Raw genomic sequence first — 18,127 nt, forward strand, 5'->3', positions numbered from 1 at the left:
GAATGGGCTCAATGGAAGCTAAGGGTTCTATCCCAAGAAGATCAAATTCTGCCTTTAGGGCCACTATTGGTGTGATGGGCTTTGGTGTTGTAGCCAGAGTAAGGATTTGCTCTCTGGTACTACTGGTCTACAACAAAGCCTAAATCTCAATTGTTCTGCTCTACAGGAAGCGGTCAAAATGGCTTTATAGGCATTATCAACTGGCTCAAGGGATCTTCCTCCGATCTTATTGGCAAAGCAAATTATTGTGCTACCTAGTGCATTGGTTCAGTGCAGACTCACTCCTAATGGTCTGGACCATCTGGTTCAGGATTTCATCAATCATATGCCCAGGTATTCAAACTGATTGACTCTCTCTAAGTTTACTCCATGGATTCTGAATGCAGCTCTAAGTTTCTTTGTAGTTTTTAGTACCTTGAATTTCATTTTGGTGGTGTTAACTGTCAATCTTTTATTAATGCAGTATTTCTCAAAGCCCAAGAGTAACTGGTGCATTGATTGTTCTATTTGAGATAAGATGACCGCATCACAAGTGAAAAGTACTAAGGAAAGTTTAGCACCTCCTAATTTGGGGACACCAAGGTCCATATCTGTGAGAGTTTTGCCCACATCGAAAATGAAGATTATGAAAAGCAAGGGAACATGTATTCAGCCTTGCTGCTCGGCCTTGTTATATGTATCTCGGGAGTGAACGCGCCTCTTGTGCCATAGCGAACACTTGTTATGTACCTTTAGTATAAGTTAAGTATGGCGGATGTTAGTTACCTTAGGTGCTCCCTGCTCCCCTAGTGACGCCCATAGTTTGGATCTGTCCACTGAGTCCAAAGCTGATTTAATGTAAATGAAGACCATGAAGAGATGACACTTCTTGATCAGAGTGTATTTCCTGCATAAAAGGTAAAGCCTCATAGCCTGGTCAGTTGTCGGTAGGCCCTTTCGAATAGCAGCTTGTCAGTTGGGCAGAATCTCATGGTCTTCCACCCAGTCATGGAGTTCATTTAACAGCAGTTTCCCATAAATTTTAAGTTTATACCATTATGGGGGAGTTTTTTTGCCTACTTACCGCCGTGTTGGCAACATGGACAGAGACCCAAAAGCCAACTGGTGCAAGAAGTTTTGCCGGCCCATTGACAGATAAATGGCCAGGTATTTGGAATCATGTGCTGCTGTTCTCAAATATCCAAGGGTTAAGAGACTTTCAGCCTGATTCATGTACGGGCCGTTTTGCGTGTCCCTAATAGCGATTTATAGCGACTCGCTATAGAGGAAACGCAAAACGGCATTCATGTACTTTTCGGGGAAAAAATAGCGACTCGCACGCGGGCGCTAAAGCCGTTAGCGACCAACTAAAAACGCAGAAAAATCGCTATTCCCGGCTACCTGCGACCGGGAATGCGACTCGCAATCCCGTGCGACCGGGAATGCGACTCGCAATCCCGTGCGACCGGGAATGCGACTCGCATTCTCGCGCGATCGGGAAAACGGGAAGACGCATTCCGAGCACCGTGATGACATCACAACCAGGAAGCAGGCAGTTCCCACCCCCAAACACCACAGTGACGCTAACCTACGAGTGAGCACGTCGGAAAGCAGACGCCAAACCACCGATAGCGACTCCAGAAACGCCAGAAATAGCGACCGCCATGTCTGAGGAACCTGTCCCTGGCCCCAGCAACAGCTCCGGACGAAAGCGCAAGCTCAAGTTCTCAGAGCAGGAGCTCGAGAACCTAATTGAAGGGGTGGTGGCCAACCATGACAGGCTGTTCGGCCTGAACTCCAGGAAGGTCCCAGAGCAGGACAAGCGGAGGATGTGGCTGGGGATAGCCTCCAGCGTTAACTCGGTGGGTGTGGCCGATAGGTCATTGGAGGAGTTAAAGAAGCCCTGGTACGACCTCCGAGGTCGTGCCAAGGAGAGGGTGGCGGAGCGGCTTGGTGAGGCTTCGGGCACTGGAGGTGGCGGACCGACAGTCCCACCCAACACACCCCTGGAGGACCAGGTTGAGAACACCTTGGAGAGGGAGGCGTGCGTTGGCGTGACCCCTCTGGACTCCTCCCGCCCCACCCAAGACACCCAAGGTAAGTTGCATGCGACTGCGACCCTGTCCCCTATGACCGTCCCTGACCAAATAGGCTCACTCATTGGCCCTTAGTCATGCCTATGTTGTGCATCAGGAAATGCCCTGAAGCATTGTGGGAGATGTAGTATGTCCACAATGTAGTAGTACCACAATGCAGCCAGAAAGGTTCCAAAGTACGCAAATCCACAGCCATCCAGGGAATGTCACCCAGCATGCATGTAACATCTGCACGTCTGACAGTCACATGCAACTAATGAGTATCCACTTACCCTCACAGGTGGCGCAGATAGCAGTGACAGCGAGAGGCTGCAGATTGATGAGGAGGCCCAGGAGGAGGAATCACTACCCGAAACCCAGGCACCAGCCCCTGCCGCTGCACCAACACCTGCAGCCAGGCCCCCCACCGTACCAGCTCCTGCATCTGCCGCTGCACCAACACCAGCAGCCATGCCCCCCACCGTACCAGCTCCTGCATCTGCCGCTGCACCAACACCAGCAGCCAGGCCCCCCACCGTACGTGCTCCTGCATCTGCCGCTGCACCAACACCAGCAGCCAGGCCCCCCACCGTACGTGCTCCTGCATCTGCCGGCCCACCGGCTGCCAAGGCCAGGCCCCCCACCGTACCTGCTCCTGCATCTGCCGGCCAACCGGCTGCCAAGGCCAGGCCCCCCACCGTACCTGCTCCTGCATCTGCCGGCCAACCGGCTGCCAGAGCCAGGCACCCCACCAATGTGCCTCCAGTTCCTGCCGCACCAGCAACACCTGCTGCGCCACCACCTGCAGCTCGTGCAACGAGATCTGGGCCTGCGGCAACACAGCGGCCGATCAGCAGGAGGGGCAATGGGCATCTCCATGCCTGTATGAGCGTCGAGCGGCGCATGCTCAGAATCCACCAGCGCCAGTCGCAGCAGCAAGGAGCCATCCAGCTCCAGCTGCATAAAATTGGCCGCAATGTGGCGGGAGTTGGAGACAAGATGGACCGCATGACGGCGGCCATGTGCCGCATGACTGCAGCCATGGAGGATAACACTGCTGCGCTCATCAAACACCGCAGTGTAGCAAGCAGGCGCCACTACCAGCTAATGAGCCGGCTGTCGTCCTATAGTAGGTCGAATTACGTGGCAGCAAATGCCACCACCCAGTTGTCGCGGCGCTCTCTCACCCAGCAGCACCAACTGGTCCAGTGCTGCGAGGACATAACCAGGGTCCTCGAGCACCTAACCACCGCCGTGACGGCACTTCACACACCTGTGCTACCGGCCACTGTAGGGGGAGACGATGCCAGTGAGGGTGCCTCCAGCGTGAGCAGCCAATCTGCCACGCAGGCCCCGCCACCTAGGCGCAGCACCAGGGCAACGCCTGGTACAGCTGCCCAGGATGAGGATGAGCCTCACAGGCGGCTGGGCATTACGCGCCGGAGGCGCCTTTGACACTGTCTGAGGGACACTGCCACAGGCTGACGCTAAGCCTGCCAAGAACCTTCTTCACACTGCAGTATGCAGGAATACTGTAATTTGTAAATAGTTGAAACCATAACCTTATTCTTGTGAATGAAACAAATACATTTATTTTGCTGCACACATTAGCCTTGTGTAATCATTACATTTTGCATGCAATTGTGATATGTGGGTTGGGGGAAGAGGGTGGGCTAGAAATTGTTCGCTGTGATGTGGTTGCGACGTCTGTGGCCTTCAGCTGGGTTCTCCCCGCGTGCATGGTGCGCATGTGCTGGTGGCCGGTCGTCCCCCTCAGATTCACTGCCTGAGATGTCAACAGGTATCCGGCGCTTGGTTGCAATGTTATGAAGCATTGCACAGACAGCCACAATGCGACAGCACGCTGCAGGACTGTAATACATCGCCCCACCTGTCTTGTGCAGAATACGGAACCTGCTCTTGAGCAGGCCAAATGTCCTTTCTATACAGTTCCTTGTCCGGATGTGCGCAACATTGTAGCGCCGTTGCTGAGGTGTGGCAGGTTTGAGGTAAGGGGTCAGGAGGTATTCCCGTAGGGCGTAGCCACTGTCACCTGAATGAGAGGAGCAGATGTTGATTGCCTGTGCAGCGCAGTTACTTCATAGCAATGTGACATTGTCGACAAAGTGTACTTACCAAGTAGGTGTCCTTCCCCAAACTCTCCCCTGAGCAGTCGTGTGTGGAGTCCGCTGTGCCTGAAGATAAAGGAGTCATGGGTACTCCCTGGGTACTGGGCCACAATGTCAGTGATGATGGTCTTGGCATTGCAGACCATCTGTATGTTGAGGGAGTGGTAGGACTTCCTGTTGCGGTACATATACTCCGTGGCAGCTGGTGGGCAGATGGCGACGTGGGTACAGTCTATGCAGCCGAGGACATGGGGAAAATGGGCGACATTGTAAAATTGTAGTTTTGTCAGGTCCAATTCCTGTTGGCTCGTGGGAAATGTGATGTGGCGGTGGAGCTGGCTGAGCATGGCGTCAACAAAAGTGTGGAGGCAGCGTGACATGGTGGGCTGGGATATCCCCCCAGCAGCGGCTACTATGCCCTGGAAACTGCCGGAGGCCAGGAGGTGCAGGCTGCACAATACCTGCACATGTGTAGGCACAGAATTGTTTCGCCTTGTTGGGTGCTGCATGATGGGGTCGAGTTCTTGTATCAGCCAGGTGATCATTTCCCCATTCAGCCTGTATTTAGCATAAATCTGTTCTCTGGTTTGGCCCAGCAAGGTGACCCGCTGCCGGTAAATCCTTTCCTGCCTCATGCGTCTCCTCCGTGCTGCTCGCTGTAGCCTTCGCCGCCTCACCACCATGTACATCCCTGGCATTGTGGAACGCCTACTGCTGCTGCTGAATGTCCTTATGTGTGATTGGTCAGGCCTGGACCTGTTGGTGATTGGCCAACAGTTTTTCAAATTTTACTTAATCATGGCTTTTATGGTTCCCACCTGCTTTGAGTTGTCCTTAAATTGCGCCGCGCAAACGTGCGAATTTGCGCTTTTTTGCTATTGTATTATTTTCATGAATGCCGATTGAGACAATATTGCGTTTCGCTATTCATTTCGCAGATTCCGTGGTTGGTCGCTATTTCCGTATCGCTAATGCTCGACTACCCGGAGTCTGCGACTATTATAGCGTAATCGCAATTTAAATCGCTATTCTGTGTTTGCGAATTCGCTATTTTGTACTTGAATGCCGATTCCGTGTTTTGCACCCACAATTGCATTTTCGCAGCCATTGCGGGCGCAATTTCGCTTCATGAATCAGGCTGTAAGAGTTGGACCACTACATGATTGTATTTGAAGCTGTAAAACCTTTGCTGGAAGGTATACATATAAGTGTGGCACTTTAACACTTGTGTCGGCTCCTGGCTTAGTAACCTGGGGCCAGATGTAGACCATTTCATTTTACGAGTCCCTCATTGCAATTGTTTGGGACTCGCAATTAAAGACTCACAAAATGAACTGTACAAATGTGTCTCAGACACATTAGTGATTTGAAATGTGGTCGCCATGGACCTGCCTCATCAATAGTCATGAGGCGGGGCGCAATTAGTGACTCACTGGGAAAGAGCAATTGCTCAGTGATGGTGGCCTGCTGGGGACAGCAGACAACCTTTTCTGTGTTTGCTTTTGTTTAATATGCAATCCGCTTTTCCTAAAAAAAAGAAAAGATTGCATTTCAAAAAGATTTTTTTTTTCATTTTATAAGAGTAGGCAGTGGTCCTTGGGGCCATTGACAGCTCTTAAAAAAAATGTTCACTGCCAGTCACAAAGGAGAATTGGTTCACTGGGGATTCCTTCCCGTTTGCAACTAAACAGCTTTTCTTAAAAAAAGAAAAGATTGCATTTCAAAAACATTTTTTTTTAAATTTTTTAAGAGTAGGCAGTGGTAATTGGGGCCACTGACCGCTCTCAAAAACAAATTTTCACTGCCAGTAACAAAGGAGAAGGGGTTCACTGGGGATCCCTTCCCGTTTGCAACTAAACTGCTATTGTTTTGCGACCGCATTCCGGTGGCAAAAAAATCATACATCCCCATGCGACTCGCTATTAGGAAAGAATGTCCATGGCATGCCCCTTCCCAATAGCGACTCATAAACCCTCTTTTGCCAGTCTGAAATAGGTTACTGACTCGTAAAATATTATTTGTCCTTAGTAAAATGCATTTTACCTGCCGCAAATGGCCCAATGGGCCATTTATAATCAGTAGAACGCGTCGAAAATCTGGCCACTGATGCTTCTGGTGAATTAGAGAACTTTCTAAAGCTTCACTGCAAGGAAACTTGAGCTTAGTGTCCAATTTGGGATTTGTACCTTAAGCAGCAGCAACCTCGTTTTAAAGGCGACCAAAGCACCTTTGGAACAGCCCAAGGACGTTCACCCAACAAATTAATTTTAGCTTGTTGTTTTAGTTTTTTGTTTTAACTCGTTATTTTAGTTTATTATTTCTTCCAGACCCCTTTCACTTGAGTTTTTTCCAATACCACTCTGTAAATTCAATTCCAGTGCTGGTGGTGTGAAAGTGAGAGAGAGTCTATCCATGCTGTCCCCACCACAACAGCTCAATCACAAACCTTGCTAATGTGTAACCAACCTTGAGGTATCCTTGACACAAAGCCTATGTATGGGATTGAAATAATTTTGGGCAGAGACCTCTATGCCCTCCATTGCTGTAGTGGTGATGACTCTTTGTTGGTACATGGTGGCAAAATGAATTGTCCAGTTCGCACAATTGATCCCGGATTCCACAATCTTTTTCGGGCCACTCACACCACCATCTTACTAAATTCCAGATTTATGTTGTGCTTTTCTTCCTTTTTTTTTCTTTTTTTCTCAAAGTTTTCCTTGATGGCCGATTGAAGGAGCCTCCACACAGTGTTTGTTGGATGGACCTTTTCTATTTTAATTAGGTTCTTGTATTCTTTCCTGATGATCCTTAGGTGATCGCTGCCTTTCACACAGATGTACCAATGCCTTAGTGAGTGAGATAATAACAATCTGAGGCAGTCATTCAAAGTCGACCCACTCCAGTCTCAGATCACCGGTTCTGCTGTTTCAACAAGCATTTAATTTGGTTCCCATTCTGTATGTTAATGCTACCTACCAGGTGCTCACATCCCTGAACAGCTCCTGTATCTTGCTGCCTGCCCAGTTCTAGGAGTTCGCCGTTCTTCAGATTCCAAAGCTAGACGCTTTCATTCTTAGATGCCAGTTCCCAAGGCACTATACTGGTGCTCTACCATGAGATTTGTTTCTAGTTTGACTTACATTTTAGTTTTCCTTTTTTCGGAGTTCAACTAGTCTTCAGATTGTTTTGGTTTTGTCAGGCAAAATAGAGAACTGCTACTAGGGGGTGGTGGTCACTTTTAATTCGTTTGGAGATTCTCATGTGTGTGAGAATGTGCCATACCTACTGATTGATTATGGTACAGTCAATTAGGCTACAGTTCCTCTGTTTGAAGTAAGACATATTAGCCAGAGTATCAGAAGTTGTGTGGCAATTTAAGTTGAGAAGAGCACTTGATGGCATTACGTTAGCCAGTCTGTAATGATCAAGTCCACAAGTGATCATGTAGTTTAAAGATGGTTTATTTCAGTATAGTTACAAGATGATAAGTAGACAGGAACAAGACCATAGGGAGACCCCACCAGGAGCAGCCAGCATGCTGCTCAGCCCAGCCAACTGTCCTAACCCTCTCTGCAGATTCTCAACATTCTGACAGCATCATCACATTAACATTCCACTGGTGGTAGAATGGCATTGCATTAGCATTAACAGGATATTACACAGTCCGTCACCCAATTTGGCATCTTCGTAGCAATTTTACACTATTCCCTGCACATTCCATGAGGCTTCTTCTTTGCTCTGCAAGCTGCTGTGTCTGGGATATTCAGGTCTGCGTGCTCAGGACTGAAGCGGTCGCAAAGTGCAAAATGCAGGAGGCAAGGACAGGATCTGGAGCAAAAAGTCATGAGTGCTTTTTTGTTCCAATGTTTGGGTGTGCTCACACAGATACCCCTTGACACATCCTCTGGCCACTCCTCTGTCCTTTCCAAACATGTGCCTCCAACCACAAGACACGGGTGTTGCCAGCGGGCCAGGCTCTACAGATAGCACAAGCCCCTTCCTCTGTTTCCTTCGCCCAGCCATGCTCACCTAACCTGCCATTCGCCGGTGCTACTCCCCCCATGACTCACAGTTGACTTCCGCTGCGGTTTGGGCCTCAGGTGAGGGCAGGCCTGCCAGGTGAGTCTGCAGCAACAAAGAAAGGGGATTGGTATCCAAGAGCAGGGTGGAAGAGTCCCCAAAGAGATCCTGGGTGCCTAGCACAAGCACCTCAGCTGCTCCTAAAGTGGGGTGGGAGAGGGGGGATGATGCTGCTGCGTTATGGGACTTTGACTGTCTGTAAACAATCTGGTTGCGCGGACTCCAAAAATCCAATTACTGCACAGCATTTCCTGGCGTCATTGATCAGCATGACACACCCTCAATCTTGCTCCACGTCAACCAGTGGCAGTCTTCACAGACCAGCAAAACCTCATCATTTTGTTATGGTAAGCTTGACTACTTACCCATTTTCAGTTAAAGTGCCTCCCTTTTCTGTGAACTATGAATTCAATCTTACTTACCATACCTAACAGCACGATGAGAAGGTGGGTGTCGTATCAAGAACCAGAAAACGCTTCCACAATCATGTTACAAATCTGGTTCCCATTTGTCAGAGAAAACAGTTGCCTTTAATATATCTGCTGGACTTCAAGCACTAATTAATTATTTATGGGTTCAGCACAAGGGCAGAGCCTGTCATGAGGGTCTACCATACTTTGATGGATTTTTATGCTTTCCTTATTCCAATCTTCAACAATGGGTCATGTTTGATCCACATGATTTGCCATTTGCTGGTCATTTAGACATCACTGAAACCACTACCTCAGTTCAATGCCTTTTAGATTGACTTGCCATATAAATTTACATTATAACATATATAGCAACATGTGTCATATGCACACATAGCAAAATGGACAAACACAAACCTATGGGCTTTTTACCTCCATTGCCTGGACCCATACAGCCATAGAAGTTAAAATCCATTATTTTCATCAGTGGTGTGCCAAACGATCATGGGAATGATACCATATTTGTACTAATGGATATATATTCTAAGATGGATCATATGATCTCTGATAAGGGGCAGCCAGCTGCTCAATAAGCTAGTAATGTGTGCCTCCAAACTGTAGTATAAGCTACCCGGTTTACACAAACAAATAAAATTGGATAGGTTAGTGCAGTTTGTCTCTAAATTGTGGGCCAACTTTTGTAATAATCTGGGGGTCACAGGCTCTTTCTTGTGCTCACTATGCACACACAGATGGCCACACCCAGAAGACAATCAAGAATCAGAAAAATACCCTTGCATGGTTTTGTCCAAGATCAGGAGGGTAGGATTTGCCATTTCCAGTCTCCTGCAGCTGTAGACAGCACAGTCCCACTGACTGGTCTCCTTTCTATTGCATTCATGGTTATCATTCACATTATCTAAGATTTGTAGAAACCGCACTCCTGATTTGCCTCTGAGCTCAACTCCAACTGTGCCTGTCCCTAAAGCAATTCACCCACTATCCTTAGTGTCTGAGCCTTTGAGCCACTTTGAGAACAAGCTTGTTTAACATGTTCTAGAAACAGAGTGAAGAAATAAATCCTTGGGTGGACAAATGTTACCGCTTATTAACAAATGTAGGTACCTGTTGGTTGGGGTCCACCTGGTGGATAATTTTGGGGTCCTGTTGTGTAGGCTGGGGGTGGAGGAAAGTTTCCTCCCATTGCAGCTAGAAAATAAATCAGAAACAGGGATTATGACATTGAGAGCAATCATTATTGTGCACAAACTTACATGCAGCCTTAGTATACACATCAACTCCAGTGCCAAGAAGGGGCGTAGCTATCAATAATGCAGCAGGTGGAGTGGCAATGTGGGCCGGTGTTATTTGTGGTTAAACTGCACACCAATTAGTGGCTATTGCTTACTTCTTAAATCAGGTATTGGATGGTCAGATTTGCTCGCCCATGACACCATTGCCAAGCCACTGCCACAAGCATATTATTAATATAAAATTGACATGCTCAGTCCTCCATACGGTAAACATCCTTCACAACGCGGTCAAAACACCACGGTGCCATTACGACGCATCTTTTACAACGCAAATCATTACCACGACTTGCGCTGGAGGGCGCTCTAGACTAAGGAATAGTAGATTTACTATTCCAACACCTTCCCTACTGTACGTAGGCTGGAGTTGGAATAGTAAATCTTACTATTCCTAAGTCCAGCACCCTACAGCGCAAGTCGTGGTAACGACTTGCGTTGTAAAAGATGCGTTGTGATGTATCGCGATCATTTTGATCGCGTTGTAACATCATACATCCCTCCATACACATTGGGCAGTTTTCTCCAACGGGCAACTATGCAGCATTTGTTCTTCTTCCAAGAATCTATTCATTTTTGTATTTTGTGAGATGACTAATAGGACACATAGTTAAACACTGTCTCTGAAACAATAATTGAAAACATTTTTAAACTCGGTGGCAAGTCTCATTCTACAGTGAGGGAGAGGATTGGTATTGAAAGAGATGGGCTCTGAAATAAGCTTCCTGCTAAAATCATGTATTGCTAAACCCTGTGCAGCAATAGCAATAACCATGTTTTCTCTTTTGGTCAGTGTTGAACAAAACTGGCAAAAGGCATTGGCAATATCTCGAGTTCGACCTACTGCCTTTGTCAGTGTTGATTGTAATTCTAATTTGGGCTGATGTTTAAATCCCTAATCAGGCGGCAATAAATTAAAAATGTAAACTTAGAGCCCCCTTTGCCTTTGTATCGTATCCACTGGCTTGTATGAGAATGAGGATAATTCTCAAATCTCCATAGATCACGAAATTTAAATACATCACTTTGAAATCTACCTTTTGGCATCTAGAATGCAATTCCTTTGACCTAGGCACATATTATATTTTACTGCTAAGCACCTTTGTTCAGCTCCTGTGCTGAGGCTCACTCGATGAGAGGCAGAACTTTCAGAGTACAAGGCACTAAGGGCCAGATGTACAAACGCATTTTCTGGTTGCAAACCCTGCCATTAAGTAAGTGGAAGGGTTTGTAAGAAAGAAATGTGTTTTGGAGTGTTCTAAACTTAATTAGCAATTCAGTAACATATTACTGAATCACTAAATGGATTTAAGAAACCTTTAGGAATGGATATTTGGAAGGGGCATATTTAGGGCATCTCTTCCAAATAGCAACACCTTATTGTGAGTACTGGGTTGTTGGCTGGGGTTGGGGGGAGGGGCGGGGAGGGTGCTGTGAGCCCTTCTCAAGCAACAGCCACAATCCTTGCCAGGGTGAACCACAAAAGTGACTAAATTAACCTGTTCTTAACTCTCAATTGATTTGCACAAAAGCAGTCAGTCTTAACTAAGAGGCAATGTGTAAAGTATTTATGCAGCTCTTAAACAATAATAAAGTGAAAAAATAACACAAGAAAATCAAACACCAATTAAAAAATAGAGTAAAATGTAATAAATTAGTTGTCTTAAAAATTACTACAATCCAATCAGTAGATATGCAATTTTAAAGATTTAAGGTAAGTATAGTGACTAAAAGCACAAAGCGCCACTCACGAATATCTGGACATGCAAGACCAGGTGAAAGTCACAAGTTCAGGTTGACAGTGATGGAGAATGGACCAGATGCAGGGACCAGAATAGTCCAGTTGAAAAGTTACCTTATAAAGTTCAGTACGAAGAGTTCCATGCACTGTGGAGGAGGCCACGAGGAAGAGTAAGAGTGTTGAAGATGGTCGCTGCTATAGAGTAGAGTGCAGCTCTCACTTTGCTGTTCATCATGACCGGTTGCTGCAGCACAAAGAGTTGGGTTTACTAGAGCTTTGCGCTGGCAGTTGACCCTGGCAGCAAGATCTTGGCCAGAATTGCCCCTTTGGCAGCCATAAGAAGCCCAGAACTTCAGGATTTCTCCTTTTCTTCAAGGAGGAACTCAACTGATGCTATCTCAAGGTTTCATGGACCTGGAAGACACCTATTGGGGGATCAGGAACTCACTTCAGTAGATGTCAGCAGGGCTCAGGTGGGCCCAGTTGCATGTCAAGCCAGCTCCAGTTGCATCAGGTCAGCTGGACAGTTGCAGAGAGGCCTCTGGGGCTTGTGGTGTCCCTATAGCTTAGAACAGGAGGAAAGTCAGCTTCACGGAGCCACTTCAGCATGGTATGAAGGGTGCAGGTCCAGTCTTCTTTCTCAGATAGCAGGCAGGCTTGAGGTAGATCGTTCATTCTCTGGCAGCAGGGCAGTCCTTATGTAGAGTGGGACTGAGGGTGCCCTTTTTAGGTCTGGTGTTAACCAAGACATTTTGATTTTGACTAAAATATGTAAAATACACTTAATTAAAGGGGCTTTCACCCAGCTCTCTTCACCCAGGTTTCTTCACCCATTGGTCTGTTGTTGTGTTCTTCCCATTTTGCTTCCACCCACTACAGTATACAGCATAGGGCAATGGGTCAGTCTACTTAAGCCTTTGGTTAGCATCACTCTGAGTAACTGTATTTTGCTCTTTCTCAAAGTGTACATCCTCACTCAGGTACTTCTGTTAGTGCCAGTGTTACCCAATGTGATAGTAAGACACATCTGAAGTGAGCTCCAGGTGCATTTCAGGTTTAGGTTCCTGTCTTCTTCAAATGTGATTGTAAATTCCTTTTGCTATGAACTGCTGCTATTTCACAGCTTACCATATCCATATTGTGTTCCAGAAGTCAGTTTCACCAATGGCTCGTTGATAAACTTTGCCCAGAAAGAAAATCAAACGTTATGGTGTTTAATTTGCAGTGCACTTGTAACAATTTTAGAGGTGGGATGTAATTTAGGTTTTAGTGTCCGATATTTTAAACTGCAGAATTCCTTTTACCTTCCTCCTTTCCATCTTTCTTTTCTGCTTTCCATTTTTTACTTTCTTCTTTCTTTCCTTCTTCTCTTCTATTTTTCCCTTTTTATTTTTTCCTTCCTTCTCTCAATCCTTCTTTCTTTTTAGCCTTCCATTTTTTCTTTTTCTGCTTTCTTCCCTTTTGATTCCTTCTTTCCTTTATTGTATTTCTTACCTTCTTCCTTTCTATCACTATCACAATCTGTTTCTTTTTCTTTCTTCTTTGCCTTTTTTCCTTTTCTTGCCTCTTTTGATTTTTTTCTTTCCTTCATTATTTCTTTCTTACTTTGTTGCCTACTTTCCTTTTTTCTTCTTTCTTGCCTTCTCTCATTCTTTCTTTCTTTTTTCTTTTTTGCCTACATCCATTTTCTTTCCTTTTTTCATTTCCTTTTTTGCATCTGTAAAAGGTAACAGCTCCATCTACCCCTCTCACCCACAATCAGGCCATGAGGACCCATACTACCAACAACACCCAGACCCTGTGTTGTGAAACTGCCTGGGAGGAATACACAAAGGCCAACTGCTAACTACAACTAGTCATGTTACCCCGGAACAGTCAGCAAGTACTAAATGTAAAAGAAAATGCCAACTTTCTAAAAGTGGAATTTTCCACATTCTGACTTAAAAATCCGACTTTACCATTAAAGAGGGTTTTAAATTACAATTCATCAGACACCACCCATGAGCTAATTGACAGCTCCCAAAAAAGGTATCACTTGTTAAATTTAATAAGGTAAGCCAATGTTGTCCTATCGGAGAGGTAGGCCTCACAGTAGTGAAAAATGAATACAGGATTTTTTCACTACAGGACTTGTAATACCTAAAAATACATGTTCAACTTTTTAACTACAATGCAACCAGCACAATGGACTGTTTAGGGCATACCCTACGGGTGACTTACATGCATTAAAAAGGAAGATGTAGGCCTGGCAAAAGGTTTATTTTGTCTTGTCAAATGGCAGTTTAAAACTGCACACACAAGCTGCAATGGCAGACCTGAAACATGTTTAAAGTACCTGTACTTAAATGGGTGGCACAATCAGTGCTGCAGGCCCACTGGTAGCATTCGATTTGGATGCCCCTAATACCTTTAGTACCACTTTAGTAGTAACTTACTACTAAATTAAATGTGCCAATTGAGCGTAAGGCAATTTCATCATGTTAATATGAGAGAGCACAAGCACTTTAGCAATAGCTAGCAGTGGTAAAGTGTGCAGCGTTCTAATGCCAACAAAATTAATTCGGCAAACCAGGAGGAGTTAAGGCGAAACGTTTGGGAAAAGATCACCCCAAGGCTGACAAGTCTAACACATATGGTATGTATTAATCTCATGAAATCAAAATCTGGTTGCAAAACAATATTTTACAGACTACTATAAGGGAGTGGTAACCCTTTCGCAAATGGAAATGGGTACCCAAAGGATCCCTTCCCATTCACTAACAATCAAAAACACATGACAAATGAAGTAGTCATTGGTCAAAGGAACCACTGTCTAATCTTACAAAAAAGTTTGAAATCGGTTTCTCTTTTCACACATCGTGTTTTTGTTGAAAGAAAATGGGTCGCATAAAAAAAGAAGAGTTGTTTATTTAAAAGCAATCATAGACCTGGCAGTCTGCAGACCCCAGGAGGCCACCATCCCTGCGATGGCAGTGAATCATAGTGGTTCAAAATATGCAGCCTACCTCATATATATTACGAGATAGGCTGAATTGCAAACCACTGTGCTTCAGTATTTTGTACATAGGTCAGTTTTGCAAAATACCATAGGATTTGCAAAAAGTCAGAACACAAATTGTAAACAATTTTTCAAATCCAATCTTACTCTATCTGGCCCCAAGGGGCAGAATTACGATGGTTTTGGGCAGGGCCGGACTGGCTACCGGGCAGTTGTGTGTGCTACCGAGCAGGGGGATGCTTTCGTTGATGGGGACCTGTGTGTGCAAAACGAAATTCGTTTTGCTTTTTTTTTTCAAAGCGCACGCAGGTCCCCATCAACGAAATACGCCCATACCACGGAGAAATCATCCCCCTGCTCGGAAGCACACACAACTGCCCGGTAGCCAGTCTGGCCCTGGTTTTGGGACTAGTAACTTGGTTTGCAACTGTGAAGATGCAAGGATGAAATGTATCATAGTGTTCTTTTATTCCATTTGCAAAAATGGCGATGCAAATCGAACCTTACCAACCCTTTCGCAAACGGAAAGGTGTACCCAAAGGATCCCTTCCCATTCACTAGAAATCAAAAACACATGTTTCTGGAGTAGTCATTGGTCAAAGGAACCACTGCCTAATCTTTAAAAAAAGTTTGAAATCTGTTTCTCTTTCCACACATCATGTTTTTGTTGAAAGAAAATGGGTTGCATAAAAAAAAGAAGAGTGGTTTATTTAAATAGAAATCATAGATCTGACAGTCTTTAGACCCCAGCAGGCCACCATACCTGCAATGGCTGTGAATCATAGTGGGTCACAATTAGCAACCTACCTCATTTATAGTAATGAGGTAGGCTGAATTGCGACTCACTGTGCTTTAATATTTTGTACATAGGTCAGTTTGCAAAATACCATATGCTTCGCAAAAAGTCATAGCGCAAATTGTAAACAATTTTTCAAATCCTATCTTACTCCAGAATTACGAAGGTTTTGGGACTAATAAATTGGTTTGTGATTGCGAAGAGTGAAGGATCAAATGTGCCATAGTGTTTTTTTTATTCAATTTGCAAAAAAAGCAATGCAAACCTAATCTTACCAACTTGCTATTTTTGCAACTGGACATAAGGCCACATATTCTCAGAATCGGCCCATCTGTAACCGGAAAATGAGTTTTAAGATGTACAAAGCCCAAATTGATACAGAACCGTAATTTGGGTTTTGCGATTCGGTATTTGGAAGGGGTGTGCATCTTAAAAAATGAAACTTCAAAGTTTATTTTTCTTTCTTTTTAAACACATCCCATTTTCCTTTTAACAAAAACAGGCTTTGTTTAACCCCTCCGCTGCGCTGAACGTTCCGCGCTGGTGCGGAAAGTTCTATTGCGCTGGCGGGGCCGCGACGTTCAGCGGAGGTGTGCAGCACTACCGAGGTAGTGCATGCGACGTCCGCTGAACGTGCGCTGTACTTAACGGTTAAAAAAAATTGCTTTCTTTAAAAGCAAGCACATCCATAATGGTCTGCTGACCTAAGGAGGTCACCATCCCTGTGAATTTTGCAAATCCCAATGGGTAGCAAACTGAAACCTACCTCATTAATATTCATGAGGTAGATCCATTTGCGACCCCCTAGGAATAACAAAAAGTGTAAAACATTCATTTGTACATTAGACCCCAAAGGAAAGTTAACCCCAGGAGGGAATAGTCCTTTATCCCTTATTCCCAAAAAATAAAGGGTTTCCTAAAGACCCTAAGTTGAAAGAGTTCAATCGCTCAACCTAAGAAATTAGGCGTCATGTAACACATGGCCAAGATGAGCCTACATCCTCCTCCATGAGATTGCCAGCCAAGCAGCCTCCCACGCCCAAACTCTTTGAGCCACAACATTCCCAGGATGCCCATTCTGTAACTAGGGTTAGAGTACAACCGGTCAGGTCAGAGACATTTGTTGCAATTTGAGCACACAAACTCAAATTAACATACCACACAGAAGGATTGAATACTGCTAAATCTCAGAACACATTTCCAAATATAACGAAAGACACTTGTAAACATATTGAAGCCCTGAATAAGTCCGTGTAGGACAAAACGCATTGGCTACTACATCTACTATGCAATGGCATTTTTTGTAAATGAAGAACATCAACCAGCCTCCACAGAGCCCAAAGCACTGTATCTGTCCAGGTCACAGACATACGACCAAATTCTCCCAGCTCAATCCAATCAACCAGTCTTGTCAAGACCAACCATCATGTCACCCTCGACCCACCCAAGTCAAGCTGCAGCAGTAAGCCAACAAGTCTATCTGGCTCCAGTAGAACCTATTCCGACATCATTATCATCTACTGCAGGGCCAAACCAACTCCAGCAACACCAAGAAGAAAAATAATGGGTAGCAAACCAGCCACAGGGCTCCTCTAAAAACTGAAGCCGACTCCGAAAAAGTCCTACTGAAGCTTAAAATAATTCCATGCTACAGGTCAAGAGAATGGCACAATACTCTAAACAGAAGTGTCATTTTAAAACTGGCAAGTGCCCTAGACAATCTCAAACACCTTAAAACACACCACATAAGGTTTAGAGTTCAAACCTAACCCAGCAATGGCGGTCGTAGAATAACGGTTGTTACCTGAACTAATCCAATGATAGCCATAGAAGTATTGCAACATAGGGAGTGTTTTTTCAAATAAGGCATTGAACTAAGAAGAACAGTTTCAGAGCTCTACCCCAGCCTTCTTCCACATCTGAAACAACCCCAGAAGGGTGATGCCCCTGCCAGTGTAGTACTGAGGGGAGCAATAGTACCCACAGATCACTCTTTCCATAGGTTACAGAACCTAAACTTCACCAAACTGCCGTCCCAGGAGCACCCAGCTACATAAGGAATGTCGCCCTGAAAACACTGCATGGCCTAACCCAAGGAGGCAAGAGGGAAGCATAAATGTAAAAACATATGAAAAGAACCGACGCCCACCATCCCCTAACATTGTGCTCTTTGATTGTGAATGGCTTCAGTAGCAAGGTGGGTGAGAACGATTTCACCACCTAATTTCAAAACTTTGACATTCTGCTTTTATAGGAAACCTGGGCTGAACAACCGACTCCCATTACAGGCTTTAAGGAATTCCATCAAGAAGCCTCAAAAAGAAGTAAGGGGGGAGAGCTGCCGGTGGCCTCTCCTCTTATATAGGAACTCATCTACAGTTGCACCAAGAACCAATAGATATGGGATTAACATGGGCACAATGCATCAAACTTTCAGCCCAATACTTCCAACATTCCAAAATAATGTCAGTAACTTTATTCTTCTAATCTGCAATGTATACATTCACTCTGCTCAGAAGAGCAAAGCAGGAAAGATAGAATCATTAACAACAATACTAAAATCACTACAATACACTTTCCCTCAAGATCGCATCATTTTGTCAGGAGATTTT

At 45.1% G+C, this 18,127-nt stretch overlaps 1 protein-coding gene and 1 long non-coding RNA gene across 2 annotated transcripts in view; both read right to left on the reverse strand.

Annotated features, from left to right (window-relative positions):
- Positions 1-18,127, reverse strand: part of LOC144784302 (LITAF domain-containing protein-like) — a 255,396-nt gene that overhangs the window by 61,432 nt on the left and 175,837 nt on the right. Inside the window, exon 4 of the mRNA XM_078662998.1 lies at positions 9,799-9,882. Coding sequence (XP_078519124.1) covers positions 9,799-9,882 — 84 coding nt within the window. The remainder of the gene's footprint in view (positions 1-9,798; positions 9,883-18,127) is intronic.
- LOC144785350 (uncharacterized) lies at positions 13,289-16,465 on the reverse strand. The gene is made up of 2 exons (XR_013601835.1): positions 15,129-16,465; positions 13,289-14,916 (listed from the first exon to the last, which is right to left on the reverse strand). It is a non-coding gene; the product is annotated as an uncharacterized LOC144785350 (long non-coding RNA).

Source organism: Lissotriton helveticus, chromosome 10 (genome assembly GCF_964261635.1).
Source record: "Lissotriton helveticus chromosome 10, aLisHel1.1, whole genome shotgun sequence".
NCBI classification, from domain to species: Eukaryota; Metazoa; Chordata; class Amphibia; order Caudata; family Salamandridae; genus Lissotriton; species Lissotriton helveticus.